General features: G+C 40.3%; 1 protein-coding gene across 3 annotated transcripts in view; it reads right to left on the bottom strand.

Moving 5' to 3' along the window:
* The window catches only part of ZBTB44 (zinc finger and BTB domain containing 44), a 65739-nt gene that overhangs the window by 22094 nt on the left and 24692 nt on the right, over positions 1–18953 (bottom strand). For all 3 annotated transcript variants that reach the window (XM_044997197.1, XM_044997196.1, XM_044997198.1), the window contains exons 2-3: positions 17188–18255; positions 8254–8338 (exon numbers count right to left, since the gene is read on the bottom strand). In XM_044997197.1, coding sequence (XP_044853132.1) covers positions 8254–8338; positions 17188–18205 — 1103 coding nt within the window. In that variant the 5' untranslated portion in view covers positions 18206–18255. The remainder of the gene's footprint in view (positions 1–8253; positions 8339–17187; positions 18256–18953) is intronic.

Raw genomic sequence — 18953 nt, 5'->3', positions numbered from 1 at the left:
TCTTCGGGATTAGTAAGAACCTCACATATAACGAATTAGGTTTTCAATAACTCTTCACTATATTAACCTGTTTGTCGTGAAGGGAACCAAGGGCTGAAATGCCTAAAGGGGGCTGTGTTTGGCTTCTGGTTAACCAGTGTGGCACCACAGAAGCTCTTTTGTTACTGGCTTGGTAATCTAATGATAGAAAAACCCTCACCAGTTTGGGGGGGGGGGGTTGTCTGCCCTATTTCTTCCAGTCTGCCCTAAGTGTGGCACTCAGTGTGGCCCACCCAGGCACACTCCTTCACTATATCTACTGGATCACCCTTGTTCACATGCTTGTGGACAAGGGTGATCCAGGTGATAAAAATGGCCTTTTCTATTATCTGTGCTTACCTGAAAATTTCCTATTCCTGTGGCTGCTGCAGCCTGCTCACAGCTTAGGGGCAGAACCAGGCCTGTCTATCACTGGCAGCAGGGGATTGCCCTACAACTTGATGTTCCCTGCAGTTGAGACAACTTCCACAACCAGGATAATTTTCTCCCTAACGGAACAAAACCAAATAGCTACATGTCAATTTCCATCTCTATTCTGGAAAATCCACTGGCCTCTAGGGTGGGCTGGATCTGTGGATCTTAAAACTCAAAAAAAGGAATTTTTCAGGTAAGCGGATATATTTTCCTACACTTCATCATTTGAAAGTTAACAGATCCATTACAATGGGATTTTCACAGCAGTGGAGGAACTCGGATCATCCCTTAAATATGGACATCCAATGTAGTGTTCCTTCCCCTGAGCACTAAGACATGGAAGAATACTTCTGCTAAAAAAAACAGCATTTACTAATAACTGGATTTACCAGTATGCAGAATTGTAGTGAATTTATGCATCAGTGGTCGTTTGGCCACCGAGCAGATCTCAATACAGGAAATACGACTTCTCTGCCCTGAGAATGTCAGTGCTCCTGAAGTTTGGACTTGATACTCAAGAGAAGGAAGAATATTTCTTGACTTTACTTTAGGAATGAATGGTATGACATAGCTGAGAGGACTACACTTGTCTGAATGAAAAATACAATAGTGGGTCTCAACTGAGAAAGCTCCTAACCAACTTCAAAGCTCCTCTGATTGGAGATTACAGATACTGGGAGCTTTACTTTAATGGACAGGAAGTATAAGGACACCTCCTACAGGGGCTCAATCTGGGTAACACTCTAAGGAGCAGAATGAGGTTCCAAAGTCATGCTCTATGGCCTCACAGAGCTAGAATAACAACTGTTGCCTTAAAAAAGTACTTAATGCTGGGATTTGTACAAAATTCCCTTTTCCTGAGCATGTTGATAACATTATACTAGAGACATGACCTTTTTACTTGGACACTTATTCACTGACACTAAGGCCCTCCCGTAGGAATTCCAGGCTATATTTCACTTGTTTAACATTGTAGTTAAATTACAGACTTTGCATCAACCAGCAGAATAAGTTCTATTTGTTGAATGATTTTTAGGGTCATGAGAATGAATTCACTTCATTCATGTATCCATTTTAAACCTGTCTGGATTGGGCTTTTTTCCCCCCCTCAGAGGAGGTCTACTACTGCAAAAACCAGACATTGGAAGGCTTAATGCTAGGTTAACGAGGCCTGACAGAAAGACATCAGTTTCACTGCCACTCACTCCTTCCTATTTTTTGTATGGTTCTAGGGAGCAGTGGAAAAGGTGGGAAGGCACACAGTAGAGGCACTGCTCAGCTTTGTAAGTAAATTCTGATCTATATCCCAGTCCCGACATGCGGAAAGGCCACAGGGTGCTTTATTGTTGTTTCCAGATGCAAACAGGTGACTCACCACCCACTACACTAACTTACAATGAGTACGAACATTTCTTGGTGCAGGGTCCACTTTAATCAAACTTCTGCCATGTAAGCCTTGGTGTTCATCTCCCCTTTGATAGACAGTGCACACAGGGATAGTAAACTTTGCTCTGCCCAGGACCGGAGAAGTTGATTTTTCTATGTGATTGATCCGATCATGTTTCCCATGTTTATTTATAAAAAACCTATCAGATACTTTCACTGTCGCAACCCAAACAAGTCTGTGACCCATGGAAGGAACAGTGTTCTGAGGCCTCCATGAATCATTGTGTCCCAGATCATTGGTGTTGTGCTCTGCTTTTTCTGGTACCTATTCCCTGGATTGAACTGAAAAAGCCCTCTCCATTACCCCCAGCTAGCATCAAATGAAGATTGCTCTGCTTGGTTTGCTAGTGGGTGGATCCCTTCAAAAAATCTGATTTAGTACACTCATCTGAGAGAGTGGAGACTATCCAATGAGACCTTGATCTCTGCCAGTGGATGTGATGCAGAGGAGGAGAACAAGAATTACTGGATGTTTCTCATCAACTCTTGATCGCTGAAGCATGTCTGTGTATAAGAACAGCATGTCCTATAGAGATGTATTTTTGTTTCTGTGATACTGCATGCCCTTCCTTTGTTCTTCATCTTCTGCTAAAAATGGTCTGAGGTGAAACCTTGCATCTGATAGTATTTATTCTCATCCCAATCCTATGATTAACTTCCCTGGCACCATATGACTGCGTTCATCATGTATCCAAGGTATCTTAGAAAACATATCCCTGTATTTTTTTGCAGCTGACTCTGTACAGAGTCCTGGTCAGAAAAATTATCGAGGAAGAGAACAGAATTTGTGTCTTCCTTAAAGTCAATATTAATAATGGCATGATCCTGGAAGAGACCCTGATTTGACCATTTGTCAAATCAAATGGTAATACAAGCTAAGAAAATAAAAATCTGCCATCTGCATGAAAGAGGGGAGAATTGTCTACGTGATGGTGAAATGGGAAAGATAAGCATCCTTAAGGAATTTATGCCCTGGTCTGTTTGTTCCTGACTGCATGAGGCTAGAAAACAGGATGGGGAAAGGGTTGTGCTGCTCTGATCTGAATTAAACCATGGATGGTTTCATTCACATCCTGGCATTTCCATAGGTTGCTTGAGATTCAGAGTGGACAAAACTGTTCATGAGATTCTTGCCTTAGAATACCTCCTGTGGACAATGTCCAGTGACCTCATTTTAACTAAAGCGATTGGTAGCCATTCGCTCCCAAACTGAAGGACTCAGAAACCAAACACAGATCTAAATCCAGATAGGCCTGGCTTGGGAGTCATGCATATAGTTCTGAGGCAACTGAGAGCAGCTACTGACCTTGCCTCAGTTGCCTGCTCTTGCTCTAGCTACCACTTGCAGTATTTTCTCCTGCTGTACTTCAGAGACTACTTCAATTTGCCTTATGACCCATAACGAAGGTTAAGATTTTGTCTCTCATATTTTTAGTAAAAATCACAGACAGGCAAAGAAAAATTCACAGAAGCCCATGACCTATCCATGACTTTTACTAAAAATATGCATGACAAAATGGGGAGCTGAGGGTCCCCACACCACCCCTAGGGACCCAGCTGGGAGCTGCAGGGCAACCCGCTGGCCCCTGGCTCCCAACTGCAGGGCACCCCGCCGGCCCCTGGCTCCCGGGGTGCCCTGGCCAGCCGCAGCGGCTCTGAGCTCCCTGATCAAGGTGGCTGGGAGCTCAGGACCCTGGAGTTCCCAGCCACCATGGGGGATGGGACGACCCTGCAGCTCCCAGGTGCTGCAGGCTCAAGTCACGGAGGTCTCTGGAAGTCACTGAATCCACTACTTCTGTGACAAAATCGTAGCCCTACCCATATAACATCTACGTCAGTGGTTCGCAACCTGCGGTCCATGGGCTGCATGCAGCCCAATCAGCACACAGCTACGGCTCATGTGACATCCTCAGGGCCATACAGGTAGTATATATATTGTGTGGATGCAGCCCACATAACACATATAGAGCTGCATATATGACCCACAATGGCAAATATTGCTTTAGGTGCACGCTGCACTCAATGGAGGCGTCCAGAGGGAACAGTGCTGATTTTGTTTATTTCCCCTTTGGAAATTTGTTCCTATAATCTTGCTTTGAGGAGAGACTGGGCTCAGAATGCTCCTAAACTATTTCAAGTGTCTAGCAATCTCTGTGTCCTGAAAGAGGCTGGGTTTGTCGCCTCTCCTTCCCCACAAAAGACATGGCATGAAGTTCAAGAATGAACTCCCCAGAAACTCTACCCGTCTCTAGCACAAGGGATCGACTTGGGCCTGATAGGTCTGCATTTCTCCTGGAGGGCCCAGCCTGGGGTATCAGCAGGGAACACTATGCCTGTTATGGAGGTGGCAGCAGCTTTGGTAGAGTCCATGCTGTGTCCACTGTCCTTTATCCATGGCCTCAGAGAACGTGAGGGGGATGAGGCAGCTGAACTCTGCAGTTGGAGGTATGGCTGCTGCTGCAGGCTGTATGGTGCACTGCCCTTTAGGTAATGTTCCACTCACAAAGCCGAAGGAGAGGGACTTACTTGTCCCTGGAGCCAGTTTTTCCAACCTTGCTTAGCTATTTTCCTGCCTGGGGGAAGGGGTCTGAGGTGACCCCACCTGGATTGCGCTGGAGAGAGACTGCGTTCTGCCCACAGAGTCAGACGAGCTCACCAAGGAGATACTTGAAGAGGGGAGAAAGCAGGAGACATGCACCTTTCCTTTTGCCTCTGGCTTTTTTTGGCCTAGCTCATTCCCTGAAGCCTGCAGGAGCACCAGCTGATGCTGATGCAAATGCCTCAGAAGGCAAAGCAGAGCTGAGGGGACAAGCTCCCTGAAAGGCAAACGCCATCCTGAGATAACTGGTAATCAAACAATATTTTATTGAGTTAAAATAGTAAGAAATCTGAAATAGGGTTTGGAATTGCAGAAAGCTCTGCGGCAAGGCGGGCTTTGGTGAGCCATCTGCTTGTCCCTGGGGAGGCAGATAAAACTGGAGGGCATTTCAGGAAGCAGGGCATTTTCTAGCTCCCAATGACTGACAGGTCAATCTCTTCCCCATGCTGCAAGCTGGCTGAAGTACCCATCCTCATGGATCTGTGGACCTTAGCACAAGGAAGAAATGTAAAAACAAAATCACCTTTTCCCTCCCTTCCTTGCATTCTATACACTCACTTATTTAAATATTTGGAAGCTGTGAGCAATTCCTGTTACATCAGGTATAATGGGGAAAATCTAAACTAAAAACAAACATTTTTGGACTCTTTGTAAACATACATAAAAAAGCTTCATTTTAAGTAAGAAATATTTTGTAATTTTTAAAAATTAAATAAAAGCACAGAAAACATTCCAATCAGCCCAGATCAAGAAACAAGAATTGTTAATTATAATTAATGTGTTATAACCTCCAGATATCACATTCTATAAGCAACTGATCTGCTTTTGACATTCTGCAAATGGACTGGAATGCATATTCAGCTATGCAAAACTAAATCCTGACAAATATGAATACTAAAACATTGCGTTTGTCCCAAGAATGCCCCCCACTTGTAGAGATGGACAAGCCATTTGAATAGATTCTCATTAGACTTTCCAAACATTATATATTTCAGTACTTGTAATTTGCCTCAACTTAATTTAACAGTAGCTAATAAACTAGACTAAACATTTAACCAGTCTACTACATATCCATATTATGGAAATTTACAATCTAATAATGTTCAACAGAAGAAAGAATACTACAGAAATCAGTTCAATGAGAATAGTTCAAATACATAAAACATTCATGTGTCTACTTCAAGTCATGTATCATATGACCTGCTTTTGAAACAAGGAGGCTATTTAATCGTATTAAGCAATTAACACTGAATGAAGATATTTTACCAGAAAAAAATATTTTATAATCAATATGATTTTTGCATGGAGAGCATATTTAGATTAGAATACAAAGACTAGCCCAACAGAAGAGCAGCACATGCATAATCAACTAAGTGTTTCAAGATGCAAATCTACTATGTCTGTCTAAAACTTGATTCTGAGTTTCAAGAATCAATAAAGGAATTTCCAGCTGAGGTTTAAACTAATGATCCATATAGAAAAAACCCAATGAGCAAAGTTTTTGTATCCATATCTGCTAACCAAGTGTGTTTAAAGCTTTGTTCAGTAACAGAAGCTCTACTGAGTGATAGCAGTAGCACACACAGTTCTTATGCTTATTTCAGATAGGAAAAAATCCTGTTGCTCCCAGGAACCTGGAGTAAATTCAAGCTATATTTGGGGTATAGTGTTTCTCGAGTGAGCCTAGGGCATAATAATGCTATCTGTAGGAGGAAGCATTTAGATTGATTTTTTTTAAACAGAAGGTGACTAAGAGTTACAGGCTTTATTGTACTCAGAACACATGAGGAATCAGCATCCAACTCACTTCTAAAGCATCTATTTTAATTCATTGTGCAGCATTTAGAATAATGACCTGCCCAGGAGGCCAGTTTACTGTCTTCCAGACAAAACCAGAGCCCCTTATATTATACATGTACATGCACTGAAAGAGAAAGAGAAATAAACTACAATTTGTTTATTCCTCAGAGAGAAGAGCAGGAGAGCAGTTAAAGATTTTTCTGTTGATTGTGTACTACTGAGCTGAGCAGATTTGAATGTTGATAATGGTAATAAAGTCTGTTCTAGACTGAGAATAAAGTTTTGGGGTAGATAAAAAGGTCTTCCCACTACATTAGAGTTAAGAGTGAGCTTCCTGGGACTAGGAAACTCTGCCTTAAATATTTAGCCAATTTACGGGGTAGGGCCTGTAACCTGCATTTGAACTTATAAAATAAACCATTTGGTTTAGAAAATCCAAAGTCCCAGAGTGCAGAATTCTGTTCTTAATAAATGCACACAGCTAGCAGCTTTTTCAGTTCTGTGTAAACAGTACACAAATCCTGCTGGATTTTACTGATGGTTCTACAAATCTGTGTTTGGGAATTTTTCAAGCATGGACTTAAAATGGGGCATAAATTCCTATTTCTCCTTTACATGTAAATTTCATAATTTTCTATTCAGTTTTTGATTAATTTATTCTCGCATGATTTTTTTTAATAGGTGGTGTCCGAATTTGATCCATGGCTGAAATCTGTCTGTGGCAGTTTTTGTTGTTGTTGACTAGTATCTTTTTAAAAACCGGGATAGAGATGAACTTGGGAGCAGATCTGGTGGAACAGGTAGTTTTTAAAAGGATATTTAGCGTTATTTTAACTATTAGTCATAGCTATAAGAACTATGTTATTATTATAACTAAGTTTACACACCAAAGTGTGTAAAATCTTCTCAATCATACACTAAATCTTTTGCCAGCAGCTACATTCTTTTTTCACGTGTAACCCTACAATGGAGAAAGTTTTACTTATCAGCTGCCAACAGAGATTTTATGTGCTAGAAAAGTGCAGCTGCTGGCTGATGACGTCTTCTCTAACAGACTCTGCAACTGTGTCAGAGCTTCTGGAACAGCCCTCAAAGGGTCCATAACTCTTGCCCAAGACCAACTCCCTTGATCAAAACATTTAAACACTAGGAAATTAATATATTAAAAGCTTCGCTGGGAAACAGTGTGGCTCCATACATACCACACATGACAAAAACTAGAAAAGCTAGGAAATAAAAAGTTATGCTACCCAACAGCACATACCCCATGCTCCACCCACAAGCACATACCTTCCTTTCAACACAACTACCATACACTTCAGTCCATGCTCCCATAACCTTAACTCTATATAACTAGATATGCCAGCCTTCCATCACCCACTTTAACAAGCTACCCACTCCCAGCACAGCAAACTACTAAACATTTACAATGAATAGTGATGAAACAGGGTATTCTGGTAAAGGTATATTAAGATCCGATTGAGGGGACAGAGTTACTGTTGTGGTATGTGTGATGTACAGTAGTTGCCATAGCTGTCTCTCTCTCTTTGGGTGGAAGAGGAGAAGATATGTACTATTATGTGGATTAATTTTTCATTTCCTTGCTTGTGTGTCAGATATACACTGTATGCAACAACCTTAACTGTTTCACAATGAAGTCTGTATATAAAAACAGAATAGTGTGAATACACAGCACAGGAATAAGCTCATCACTTTCCTATTCAGTTTAAGTTGGAAACTTCGCAAAAGAAAGCAGTACAACTGCTAAGCAAACGTGGACTTTCATCACCTCTGCTCTCCTAAAGTATTTGATCCTTCGGGCACTGATCGTACTTTATTCAACATAAAGTATATGTATGAGCAGCTAACCTTTCTCCAAGCAGGGCTGGGGCAAGTTAATTATAGCATACCACTCACTCACTACAGAACAGTTTGCACGCTATGTTGGTACATACCGATCATCATCATCTGCATGAGCATTAGTGCCAGAGGTACTTTGGAGAGTGGGTAATCCCTCAGTAACCCCTTCATCTATTGAACCTGGGGAAGAAAAAAGGAACATCAATTTGCAGTGTAATGCAAGTAAAAGTGCTCAAAAGGTGGGTAACTACATGTAAACGCTCTCTACCAAGAGTCTCCTGCAGACACTCTTTACTGGTTGGAGGCACACTAATACTGCCAGAGCTCCTTCAAAACCAGCAGCATTCAGACCTCAGGATTCTTCCCTACTTTATCAAGAATTCAGCAGAGGGAAGAGCAACGTTAATATATGGTCAAATATTCAGTGGGCCTACAAAATGAGAGGATAAATTAAAAGACTAATACAATTGTGTTAAAATGCAGTAATGGTCGTCAATCAGTGTTTTTTTTCTCCTACACTAGCACTTCTAAGCAAGAAAATGCTAATTTCAGGTAAAACAACTATGCGCTGAGATTTTTCAAAATGTTAAGGGATACTAAGCAATTTAATCCTGCTGCTGTCTTGGATCTTTATTTCCCATACCTTATGCATCCTCCATACATAAGGATATTTAATAAAAGAATGCCAATTCCAGGTTCTCGGTGCCCTTGGCAGATTAAAAATGCAGTCCAAAGGAGACTAAACTGTAGTATACCCACCACCTATTACTGCAAGGGAGATGCCAGTCTGCATAATGGTTCATTAGGACACACAACGTTTTGGGAAATTTAGCTGAACTGAGCTTTGGAAACAGATCTAGTATAATATCAGCACTAAATCAAACCTTGATATCCTTACTTAGTTTGTGTAAATAATATAAGGAGATATACCTATCTCATAGACCTGGAAGGGACCCCAAAGGGTCATTGAGTCCAGCCCCCTGCCTTCACTAGCAGGACTAAGTACTGATTTTGCCCCAAATCCCTAAATGGCCCCATCAAGGACTGAGCTCACAATGCTGGGTTTAGAAGGCCAATGCTCAAACCACTGAGCTATCCCTCCTCCTCAAATCATTGTTCAGACAAGTCTCCTTTGATTCAATGAGAGTTTTGCTTGACAGAGGACCGAGTAAACTGAGTAACAGCATCAAGATCAGAGTGGATAAATATCAGTGATTAAAAAAAAAGATTTTATTTAAATCTGATTTTTTTGATAAAATGCTTTTTGAGGAAAAAACTATCTAAAGATACATTATAGCTCAAAGATATCTCATCGTGGAATAGGGATTAGAAATTCTAATTCTATAGTATGAGACAATATATTACTGTAATGTTTAAGAAAAGTTTTGTAAATGAGTTCCAACAGTTCATGGATTAGAGACCCAATCTTATGGGGTTCCAGGGGCTTCTGTACAGATTATTTAGGTTAATCTTTCTATCTACCCAATGGGACTCAGTGCTCAGTCTAGAAGATACCATCAGAGATGCTTAGTTTTGCAGTTCTCAAACTGTGGATTTGTGTCTCCAGAGATAACATGCTTGTTAACAGCAAAAATGGTGGTTGTTTTTTTTAAAGTTTGTTTTTTAAAAAAAATATTTAACTATTTTAATTAAAAACAAACAAACCAACCTGATTTTAAAAAAACTTGAATGCTTAAATAAAAAAAATAATATGCTTGTTTTGTTAAAATATTATGTGTTTGCTGTTGAAGAAAAAAGTCCAGAATACATAACATGGTTGTTTTAGTTAAATAAAACAATTTAACTGTCTGTCTGGTGATGTTCTCCTCCTAATATAGCATGGAAAGAAAATCCTCCAAATATTAATGATTAACTTGTTGAATTGGAGATAGTCAACCTCCCAGTGTCATAAATATCTGCTTCAATTACCTTTGGCAAATGAAATAACCAATAATTCATTTTCTGATATAGCTGTAAAACCAATCTGAAAAGTTTTCAAAGTAAATCACTTTAAAAATGCATAGTGTGAACCTTCCAAAAAGGAAACCTACATCTATCTCTGAGTTGTGAAGAATATGTATTAAGGTTATAACAACCATCAAGAATGCACTTTTATGTAGAAATCCATGATTAAACAGAGTCTTCCTGACTAGTGATTTAAATCAATTTGATTTAAATCAAATCCACTCTGATCACGATTGGACTGCATTTCACCCCAACAGAAAGGGGATAAGGAAGTTGATCAGGTCTTAGTGTCAATTTAGTTCCATGAAATATAAAGCAGTACAAAAAACATCCTCTCTGCTAGAAAAACAGCCTCCTGTTCGGTAATGTGGTACAACCAGTGTGCTCCACACTGTTGCTTCTGCAGGTTGAGAGCACTGCACACACCAGGGGAGTGACTTGCATTCCTCCATCATCCCTAACCCTGCCATCTCCATGTGTGCCATCCTCCCATCCCCTTCTACTTCAGAGACTCTCTGCACTTTCCCACGCCAGGAGCTCTGTGTGCTCTCTCCCCTCCCCACCTCAATTCCCTCCTTCACATACCAGTCTGTGGCCCCTCAACTGCTCCTGTGCAGCGGATGCGGGGCAGGGGTTTAGAGAGAAGGGGAGGAGTTGAGACGGGGCCTAGGGCTGAGCAGGGGTTGAGCACATCTGGGGAAAATTAGAAGCCGGAGCCTGTGTACCCACCCCATTCTAGGATCTCCTTTTTAATTCCCCCATGCCAGGGGCTCTGCATGCCTCCTCCATTTCCCCCTTCCCACCATTCTCATGTATTTTCTGTCTGGGAATTAAGTCATGGGGTATGTCTACACAGCAAAGAAAAACCCATGACTGGCTTGTGTCAGCCAACTTGGGGTCACGGGGCTGTTTCACTGCTGTGTAGACTTCCAAGTGCTGGCTGGCCCCAAAATTCTGGAACCCTCCCACTCTGCAGGGTCCTAGAGCTCAGGCTCCGGCCTGAGCCCAGAATTCTACACAGCAACAAAACAGCCCCGCAGCCTAAGCCCCGTGGACCTGAGTCGGCTACCAGGGGACATGTAATCAATTGTGTGGAGTCATTAAAAGGAACATAGGAGTGGCAGGAGAATATACTGATATATCAGTGAGAAATAAACTGCAACATACCAAAAAAGACAATGAAACTTAGGGTCAGGAGAAGGAAAACAAATCATACCCACTGAAAAGAGTTTTACCCACTGTATTTATCATATTCAAGTAGCCTGAAAGACAACTAACTATGCTGCTTCCTTTTGATCAGGATCCAGTGTGATCTGTACAGAAAATGTAGACATACCACTAGGGTGTCAGCTTCTTAAGATGAAGTGAGACCATGGGCAGAACTGATATGAGGCTACTGTTATGCAGGAAGGTGTTAATGGCTGCAATCAACCATCTCAGATCTATAGACAATTACAGATCTGGTTGACACTGATGTGAGTGCTCACCAGATGCTTGGTGGTGGTGGGGGGAGATGCACGGCTCTACATGTCCCTCATTTTCCCTTTTCAGGTTTTCCAATTTCAGCAAAAATAAATAAGGTTCTGAAGTTCTGGAATTGTTCGATGTGGCATTCCAAAGTTATTGTTACGAACACAAAATGAAATGTCATCGGGTTGCTTCATTCAGTGCTAGTGTCCAGTGCAATCCTGTGCAAACCTCTTAAGCATAACTGACCTGCTGAAACTTTCGGTTATGGACATCTTAAATCCTGTATTCCTATTTAGCTTGATCCTACGGCTTTGGATATCTTAAGTGAGTGCCATATATCTAGCCAGTTCATGGTACAATCACATACGGCCTGTTACATAACCTAGCTCCATTATGTTTTTAAAGTATCTCAAGTTACAGGTTTCTTAAAATCCATACAAGAACCAACTTGATTTCCTTAAGTTTTCTACAGCTTGTAGCTAAAGCAACAGGGTTTACATCCATCCTCCAACAAGAGGTCAACTAGCTGTTAGATTTGTATCTATGGCTATGTCTACACTACCACTTACATCGGTGTAACTTGTCATTCAGGGATGTGAAAAAACACACCCCTGAGCGACATAAGTTAAATTGACATAAGCGCCAGTGCGGACAGCGCTATGTTGGTGGGAGAGCCTCTCCTGCCAACATAGCTACCGCCGCTCGTCGGGGGTGGATTAATATATTGATAGGAGAGCTCTCTCCCATCAGCATAGAGTGGCTACACAGGAGATCTATAGTGTAGAGACAGCCTTAGATAAGCCACACAGTATATGGCCTGGGACCTGACTACCTGAGACACTGCCTCTTTTCCTCAGCCATACTAACTAGGTGAAGACAGATCAATATTCCAGATATATAAGTGAGCTGCTGAAGAGTCCCTTGGATTTTGAATTCATCCTTTCTCCTCCCTCCTATCATGCAAAACAGCCTGAATTTGTTGAACTTTAGGGCACTCTGAAATGCCTGCATATGGGGACAGGCATTTGGGGTTTTCATTGAGGACGGTATTGGGATTTAGTGGGAGTGAGGAAAGTTGATGGCTAAATTCCAACAGACTTCAATGGGAAAAGACCCACTGTCAGTGTGCGCTGAAATACAACACTAGAAAAACGATACTATTGGGGCTTCAGATGAGATTGTCAGACCGAAGATACAAATGGAAAGAGAAGAGATACAATGCGATATGGACACAGAAGAAGGGGAAAAATGTTTATTCCAAAAGGAAGAGTGCTAGAACAGAAAATAGAAAAGCCTATTAAGATGTCAGGAGTCACAAAGAAGGCCCATATTTCCCAACTGAAAGAAAAGTTAGGGATCCAAAATATAATGATCCCATATTTTGGGGTTACTGATGGAAGACTCACCTTTGACAAGTTTCTGAAAACAACATTATGAATATCAAATTTAAAACTGTGGTTCAGTGTGACTTAAAATAAGCGGAGTATTGTTGGGTACGCAAGATCAGATGTAATACAATGTGCAAAAATAAAAAATTGAATTCTATATTGATTTTATCCTTCACAATATTGCCAACTAATAAAATCTAGTCCAAAAAAAGTTCATTTGCTGCTTGAGTTTTTATTTTGTGTACTTATCTCTCTGATGGGGCCGACGTCAAAGAGTTATGAAAATATCTTCTCAAACCTAACTAGTGTTGCTACCAGAATGACATAGTATATTTATAAAGGCTCTCCTGCTTGTACTTCTCCAGTATTATAAAGTGCTCTTACGTACTGTTTAAGTGATACTACATATAGCAAACTGCAAATAAGCAATTCTTGCAATTGCCCAAATAGCAAATGAGAGCTCTTTACAATATAAGAAAAACAGGCAGGGGAACTTTTATAAATGCATTATAAAGCACTGAGATAAATACATGTAATTTTAAAAGGGTAATGTGTGTGTCCAGGAAAGAGAACATTGTGGTTTAACATACCTCCTTGCCCCCAACAGTTACTGCTGTACTGGATTATCCCTAATGTTGTGATAGTGTGCAAAGCAATACCTCTTTAGACAACAAAGGATGCTTATAATGTGGCCTGTGCTGCAACTGTGCTTTATCATACCTTTGGTACAGTGCAAACCTTCTAAAATAGGGGTAGGCAACCTATGGCACGTATGCCGAAGGTGGCATGCGAGCTGATTTTCAGTGGCACTCACACTGCCCGGGTCACCGGTCCGGGGGACTCTGCATTTTAATTTAATTTTAAATGAAGCTTCTTAAACATTTTAAAAAACCTTATTTACTTTACATACAACAATAGTTTAGTTATATATTATAGACTTATAGAAAGAGATCTTCTAAAAACGTTAAAATGTATTACCGGCATGCGAAACCTTAAATTAGAGTAAATAAATGAAGATTCAGCACACCACTTCTGAAAGGCTGCTGACCCCTGTTCTAAAACAAGGAATTTGCACTTCTCTAGAATACAGCAAAATAGGAATATAATCTATAATCATGGTATAATAGTGCTGTGCAAACAATGCTGAATGTAAATTCAAACACATTGATACCTTAAGGGCCCTTTATGCCAAACAGCAAAGGGAAGACAACACACTGTGTCAAAATATTTAGCCAAACAGTTTTGGTAAGGTATCACATAAAAAAACTGGTGACATGCTGGTCATATTGTGTGATCTACGTACACGTTGTATATAAAGAATTATGTATATGTGCTGGAAATATGTTCTGGAGGCAAGCCTGCCTTAGACAAAAGAAAGTGGATTTACCTCTCTGAAGCAAGATGCCTCTGGGGAACCTGTATTCACTCTATTACCTGCAAGGCATGGGAAGGACTGGCAGCGTCTCAGGAGTTTGCTGGTGAGGCAGACAGATTGGTGCAGCAGGGAAATGTCTCAATCTAAACTTCAGCAAAAAACTTTCTCTTGCTAAAGCAGAGGTAAGAGTGGCTTACAGCTCTAGGTGCCCTGAGGAAAGCATCACATATGCATCATTCAAGCACACACAATGGGATTCTATTATGTTGACCTCGGGCCAACTTTTTTGTATCTGAAGCCATGAAGGTACAGCAGCATGCTATACTGAACTATCCTCAAAGCTTACAGACATTTGATTTTAGACTTTAAAGCATTTGGTTAAAATGATGGTCACTAATGCAGTACACAAAAACATGGCACAAGACCCCAAACCCTCTTCTTGTGGTGTAAATATGGTTAAGGAACATGCCCTCAGTGGTGATAGACCCAGAAGGGTAGAAATTGTTGTGCAGCTTCAGCACTATAAGGTGACATTTTCAAAGCAGCTTCTCAGTAGATGTCATTTCACAGTTAAGGATTCTGGCTAGGTCAATCTTTGGCAAAAGGAACTCAGTCACACACATTACCAGGGCCTGATCACTAGCATACGTTCAGAGCATTTGTTCAATTCTAGGACTTCCTTAGAAAAGGAACATTTAGGCCACTCACTGAAGTCCCTCTCTTTACGATCTAGTGCTGGTCTCACTCTTATATTTCCATTCCTCCCATTCTCCTAGGGTTAAAGATTACTTTTATTTATGTTGGACACGTATTTTTATACAGTGCTATTTTTTGAGTGGCTTAGAACAGATATCTAATGTACCTTTCCTCTGACATTTTCTATACAGATCACACTGGATCCTGATCAAAAGGAAGCAGCATAGTTAGTTGTCTTTTAGGCTGCTTGAATAAGGTTAATACAGTGGGTAAAACTCTTTTCAGTGGGTATGATTTTTTCCTTTTCCTGACCCTTAGTTTCATTGTCTTTTTTTGGTATGTTGCAGTTTATATTTCTCACTGATATATCAATATAGTCTCCTGCCACCACTATGTTCATTTAATGACTTCACACAACTATCACATGTCCTTGGCAATTTCTTTTCTAAGGTATTGCTACAATGTGTTAAGGACTGGGTCAAATTGCACCAGTTCAGTGAACCAGTATTTTTTTTTCTTGGAGGCTGTTGGAACGCAAACTCTACTCTCCCTGTAGTCTATAAAATGACACACATTTTTGATAAATGATAGAAACTATCAGTATTTACTCTGATAGTATACTCACACGTTGTGGCCACTACTCAAAGGAGAGTCACAAAAACTATGTCTGTAAAACTCCAGGAAGTAAAGCAGTTTAGATTGGGCATAAACTCTACCAATGTAGAATGCTACCATATAAGCTATACAAAATAATGACATGCAAAAAAACAGCAATACACAAAGTGTTGAAGCAAGTATTAACACGACAAAGTTCCTGCTTTTTTAAAGCAATTGTGCAATTGAAATAGTCTGATTACAGTGGCCAGATATGTCCTCCTTGAAAGGGTCAGAGAAATCAGCTACCTACTACTCCCTCATGAAGACATAGTGCTATACCCACCGGACAAAACTCTGAGGTAGAGTTAGCGTACAAGGCTATATTTAGAATTTTATCAATTGAAACAGCATTTGGCATGATATTATTTGAATGAAGTCGACCAAACAGTTCTCAAATAAACCAGATTTTACTGAAATAATCTTTCAATAAATAGACTTTGTAAATACAAAGGCAAATAGATAATCTGTGCAAAATTCTGGCAACCAAACTAGAAATATTGCCAACTGTGTTCAGACTTACTGAAAGTCATTTGTAAGAGTCTTTTCTATGCAAAGAGAAAACCAGATTATTATAGTGATGTCCTCTACATTAGTGGTTCTCAACCTTTCCAGACTACTGTACTCCTTTAAGGAATCTGATTTATCTTGTGTACCACAAGTTTCACCTCACTTAAAAACTACTTACTTACAAAATCAGACATAAAAAAATTACAAAAATGTCACTGCACACGATTACTGAAAAATTGCTTACTTTCATTTTGTCTGTATGAAATTTTAGTTTGTTCTGACTTCGCTATTGCTTTTTGTGTAGCCTGTTGTAAAACTAGGCAAATATCTAGATGAGTTGATGTACCCCCTAGAAGGCCTCTGCATACTCCCAGGGGTACACATACCCCCAGCTGAGAACCACTGCTCTAAATATTAGCTATTAATAGATAACAGCTCACAGAGGAACCCAAAAATGGCTACAAATTGTCATTTGGGAAAAATGTTAGTCTCTGCATTTGGCAGAATAAGGGGCTGCAATTTGTGATTAAATCCCTTTGAAATGGAAAAAAATCTATATATTATGATTGCATTATTTTGTTTTTGTCTGGGATATTAATTTAACAGCTTTCCACCATTAATTCTGCAAAATATGTTCTTAACTCTTATTATAAAAGGTCTCTACTATCATTGTACCTACACTGATAAAAGGCTTGATTTTGGAGATACCTTTAACTCCCTTTACAGTTATGGAAAGCACCAATCTTTCCAAAATGGTACTCTGTGAATGGACTGTAGTCAAACCATTTGGCACTATTAAGAAAATAATTAATAAACTGTTAAAATCACTGCATTGCATTTCATACGTTAGAACAACAAAATACAGTTTCACCAATCTTCTGTGACCTAATTAAAAATTCAAGCAGACCTTCTTAAATAAAATCACAAGTACATGTACGTATACATATATAAAATAGTAGAAGTGGCTGTACCTATAGAGGAAGACTGTGGGCTGATCAGGAGATCTTCCTGAACTTGCTCACTTCCTGGGACTGTCTGCTGATCACTCAGAGAACTCTGGGATGCACTGACAGGCTGCGATACTTCCTCATGAACCTCCTCATCACTTAACCTTTCCACTTTGACACGCACATCTTCTTCAATCACAAGAGGTGAACTGGCCTTTGTGCTCTCACATGTCACATAATCAGTAATTCTTCTGGCTGCCTCAGATGGACCAGGGAGTTCTAAAGTCCTAGAATTCTCTACCTGTTTCACCTTCTCAGATTGAAGCCTTCGATCAATTCCAAAAGGAAAAGTCCAAGGAAAAGCTAAGGAAGAGTCTACTGGCTGATTTCTGGACTCTGCGTAGGAAGCTGAAGGATTGAGCACTTGGGGGGAGTTCGTCTGTGTGTTACACTTAAGTGGACTTTCAGGAGACATGACTATGTAGCTTTTACGCTTTCTTCGGGACTCTCGACAAACAGGAATGGCTCTTTCTACCACACTGCATTCGGAGGAAACCGGAGAAAGGCTGCCATCTCGAGAGGTAAAGTTGCAGTTTGCACTGTTTTCTTGTCCTGCATCTAGCACCTTGTCTTGCTGGCTGTTGGGCGTATTCCATAAAATACTCGACTTCATGAATTCTGAGCATGTACTAGCAACACTGAACATTTGCATGTAGCTGGCTGCAGCCAACACATCAATAATATTTTCTGTGTTGATAGACAGTGTGGCTGTGTAAGCATACTCCAGAAGGGGTATGAAGCCAGTCACTGTCACATGATGCAAGTCTAATACACTCTTGCCGTCATCTTCTGCTTGGCCAACTAGTTTGGAGCGGAAGAAGTCGCTGCAGGCTGCCAAGACCACTTTGTGTGCCCTGAAGATTTTGTCCTGTACGCGAATGGTGATGTCGCAGAAATGTCCATCGTTGCGAAGCATGTTAAGTTTTCCAAGCATCTCCTGGCTGTGAGCAGGGGAATTATGAGTAAATGTTTTTACACCCATTTTTTCACTTTTGCTGATGCTCTTTCACCATGCAAGTGGTCACAAGTGTCCTAAAAGACAGACAAAAAACATTATCTTTTGTCATTTTTATAAAGATTTTCTATACTACAAATTTCTACACTGAGAATTAAAGATTAGTGACTTCGTATTTGCAGAGACGAACATGAAAGAGAATCGTCCTTTACACTAAAGTCCAGTACATTAGACCTTTTAGAATCCAGACTGTCCCATGGGCCAGAAAACATTGAGAGATTATATTAGGTTTACTCTATGACAATGCATTGAGTTATTAATATTTTGTAATAATGCAAAAGAAATGTGAAAGTCAGATTATCTGAATTCAGCCAATAATATCACTTTTCAGATCTCTGCTGTTACCTGCTCAAAGAAATTACCCTGATCACAGTTTGGTAACGGGGACACTTATCACCTTTTGAGATGGGAAATATGGTCTTTTAAACTAGCATGTATGTGTCTTAAACGGTCCTGTATTTTTTTTTTCTGGAATCAGTCATGTATTGCTGAGTTATTAGTCTTCAGGGGCTTTGGGAAATGGTTCTGTAAACTGAAGACCCTGACATTCGTTTGGGCTGGGATGCAAATGTGTAGAATCAAACAAACTTCTCAGTAAAGGTTCTAAATAACAAAATCCTTATAGAGTCCACTGTATGAATTTTCAGAAGACAGAGTTCAAACTAATAAACACAACAGTTTTTAACAATAGCTAAGCCGTGCTGCTGGTAGGGTA

The sequence above is a fragment of the Mauremys mutica genome, chromosome 22 (assembly GCF_020497125.1).
Source record: "Mauremys mutica isolate MM-2020 ecotype Southern chromosome 22, ASM2049712v1, whole genome shotgun sequence".
NCBI lineage: Eukaryota > Metazoa > Chordata > Testudines > Geoemydidae > Mauremys > Mauremys mutica.
The sequence above is the reverse complement of the archived record's forward strand: the minus strand, read 5'-3'. Positions and strand labels throughout refer to the sequence as shown.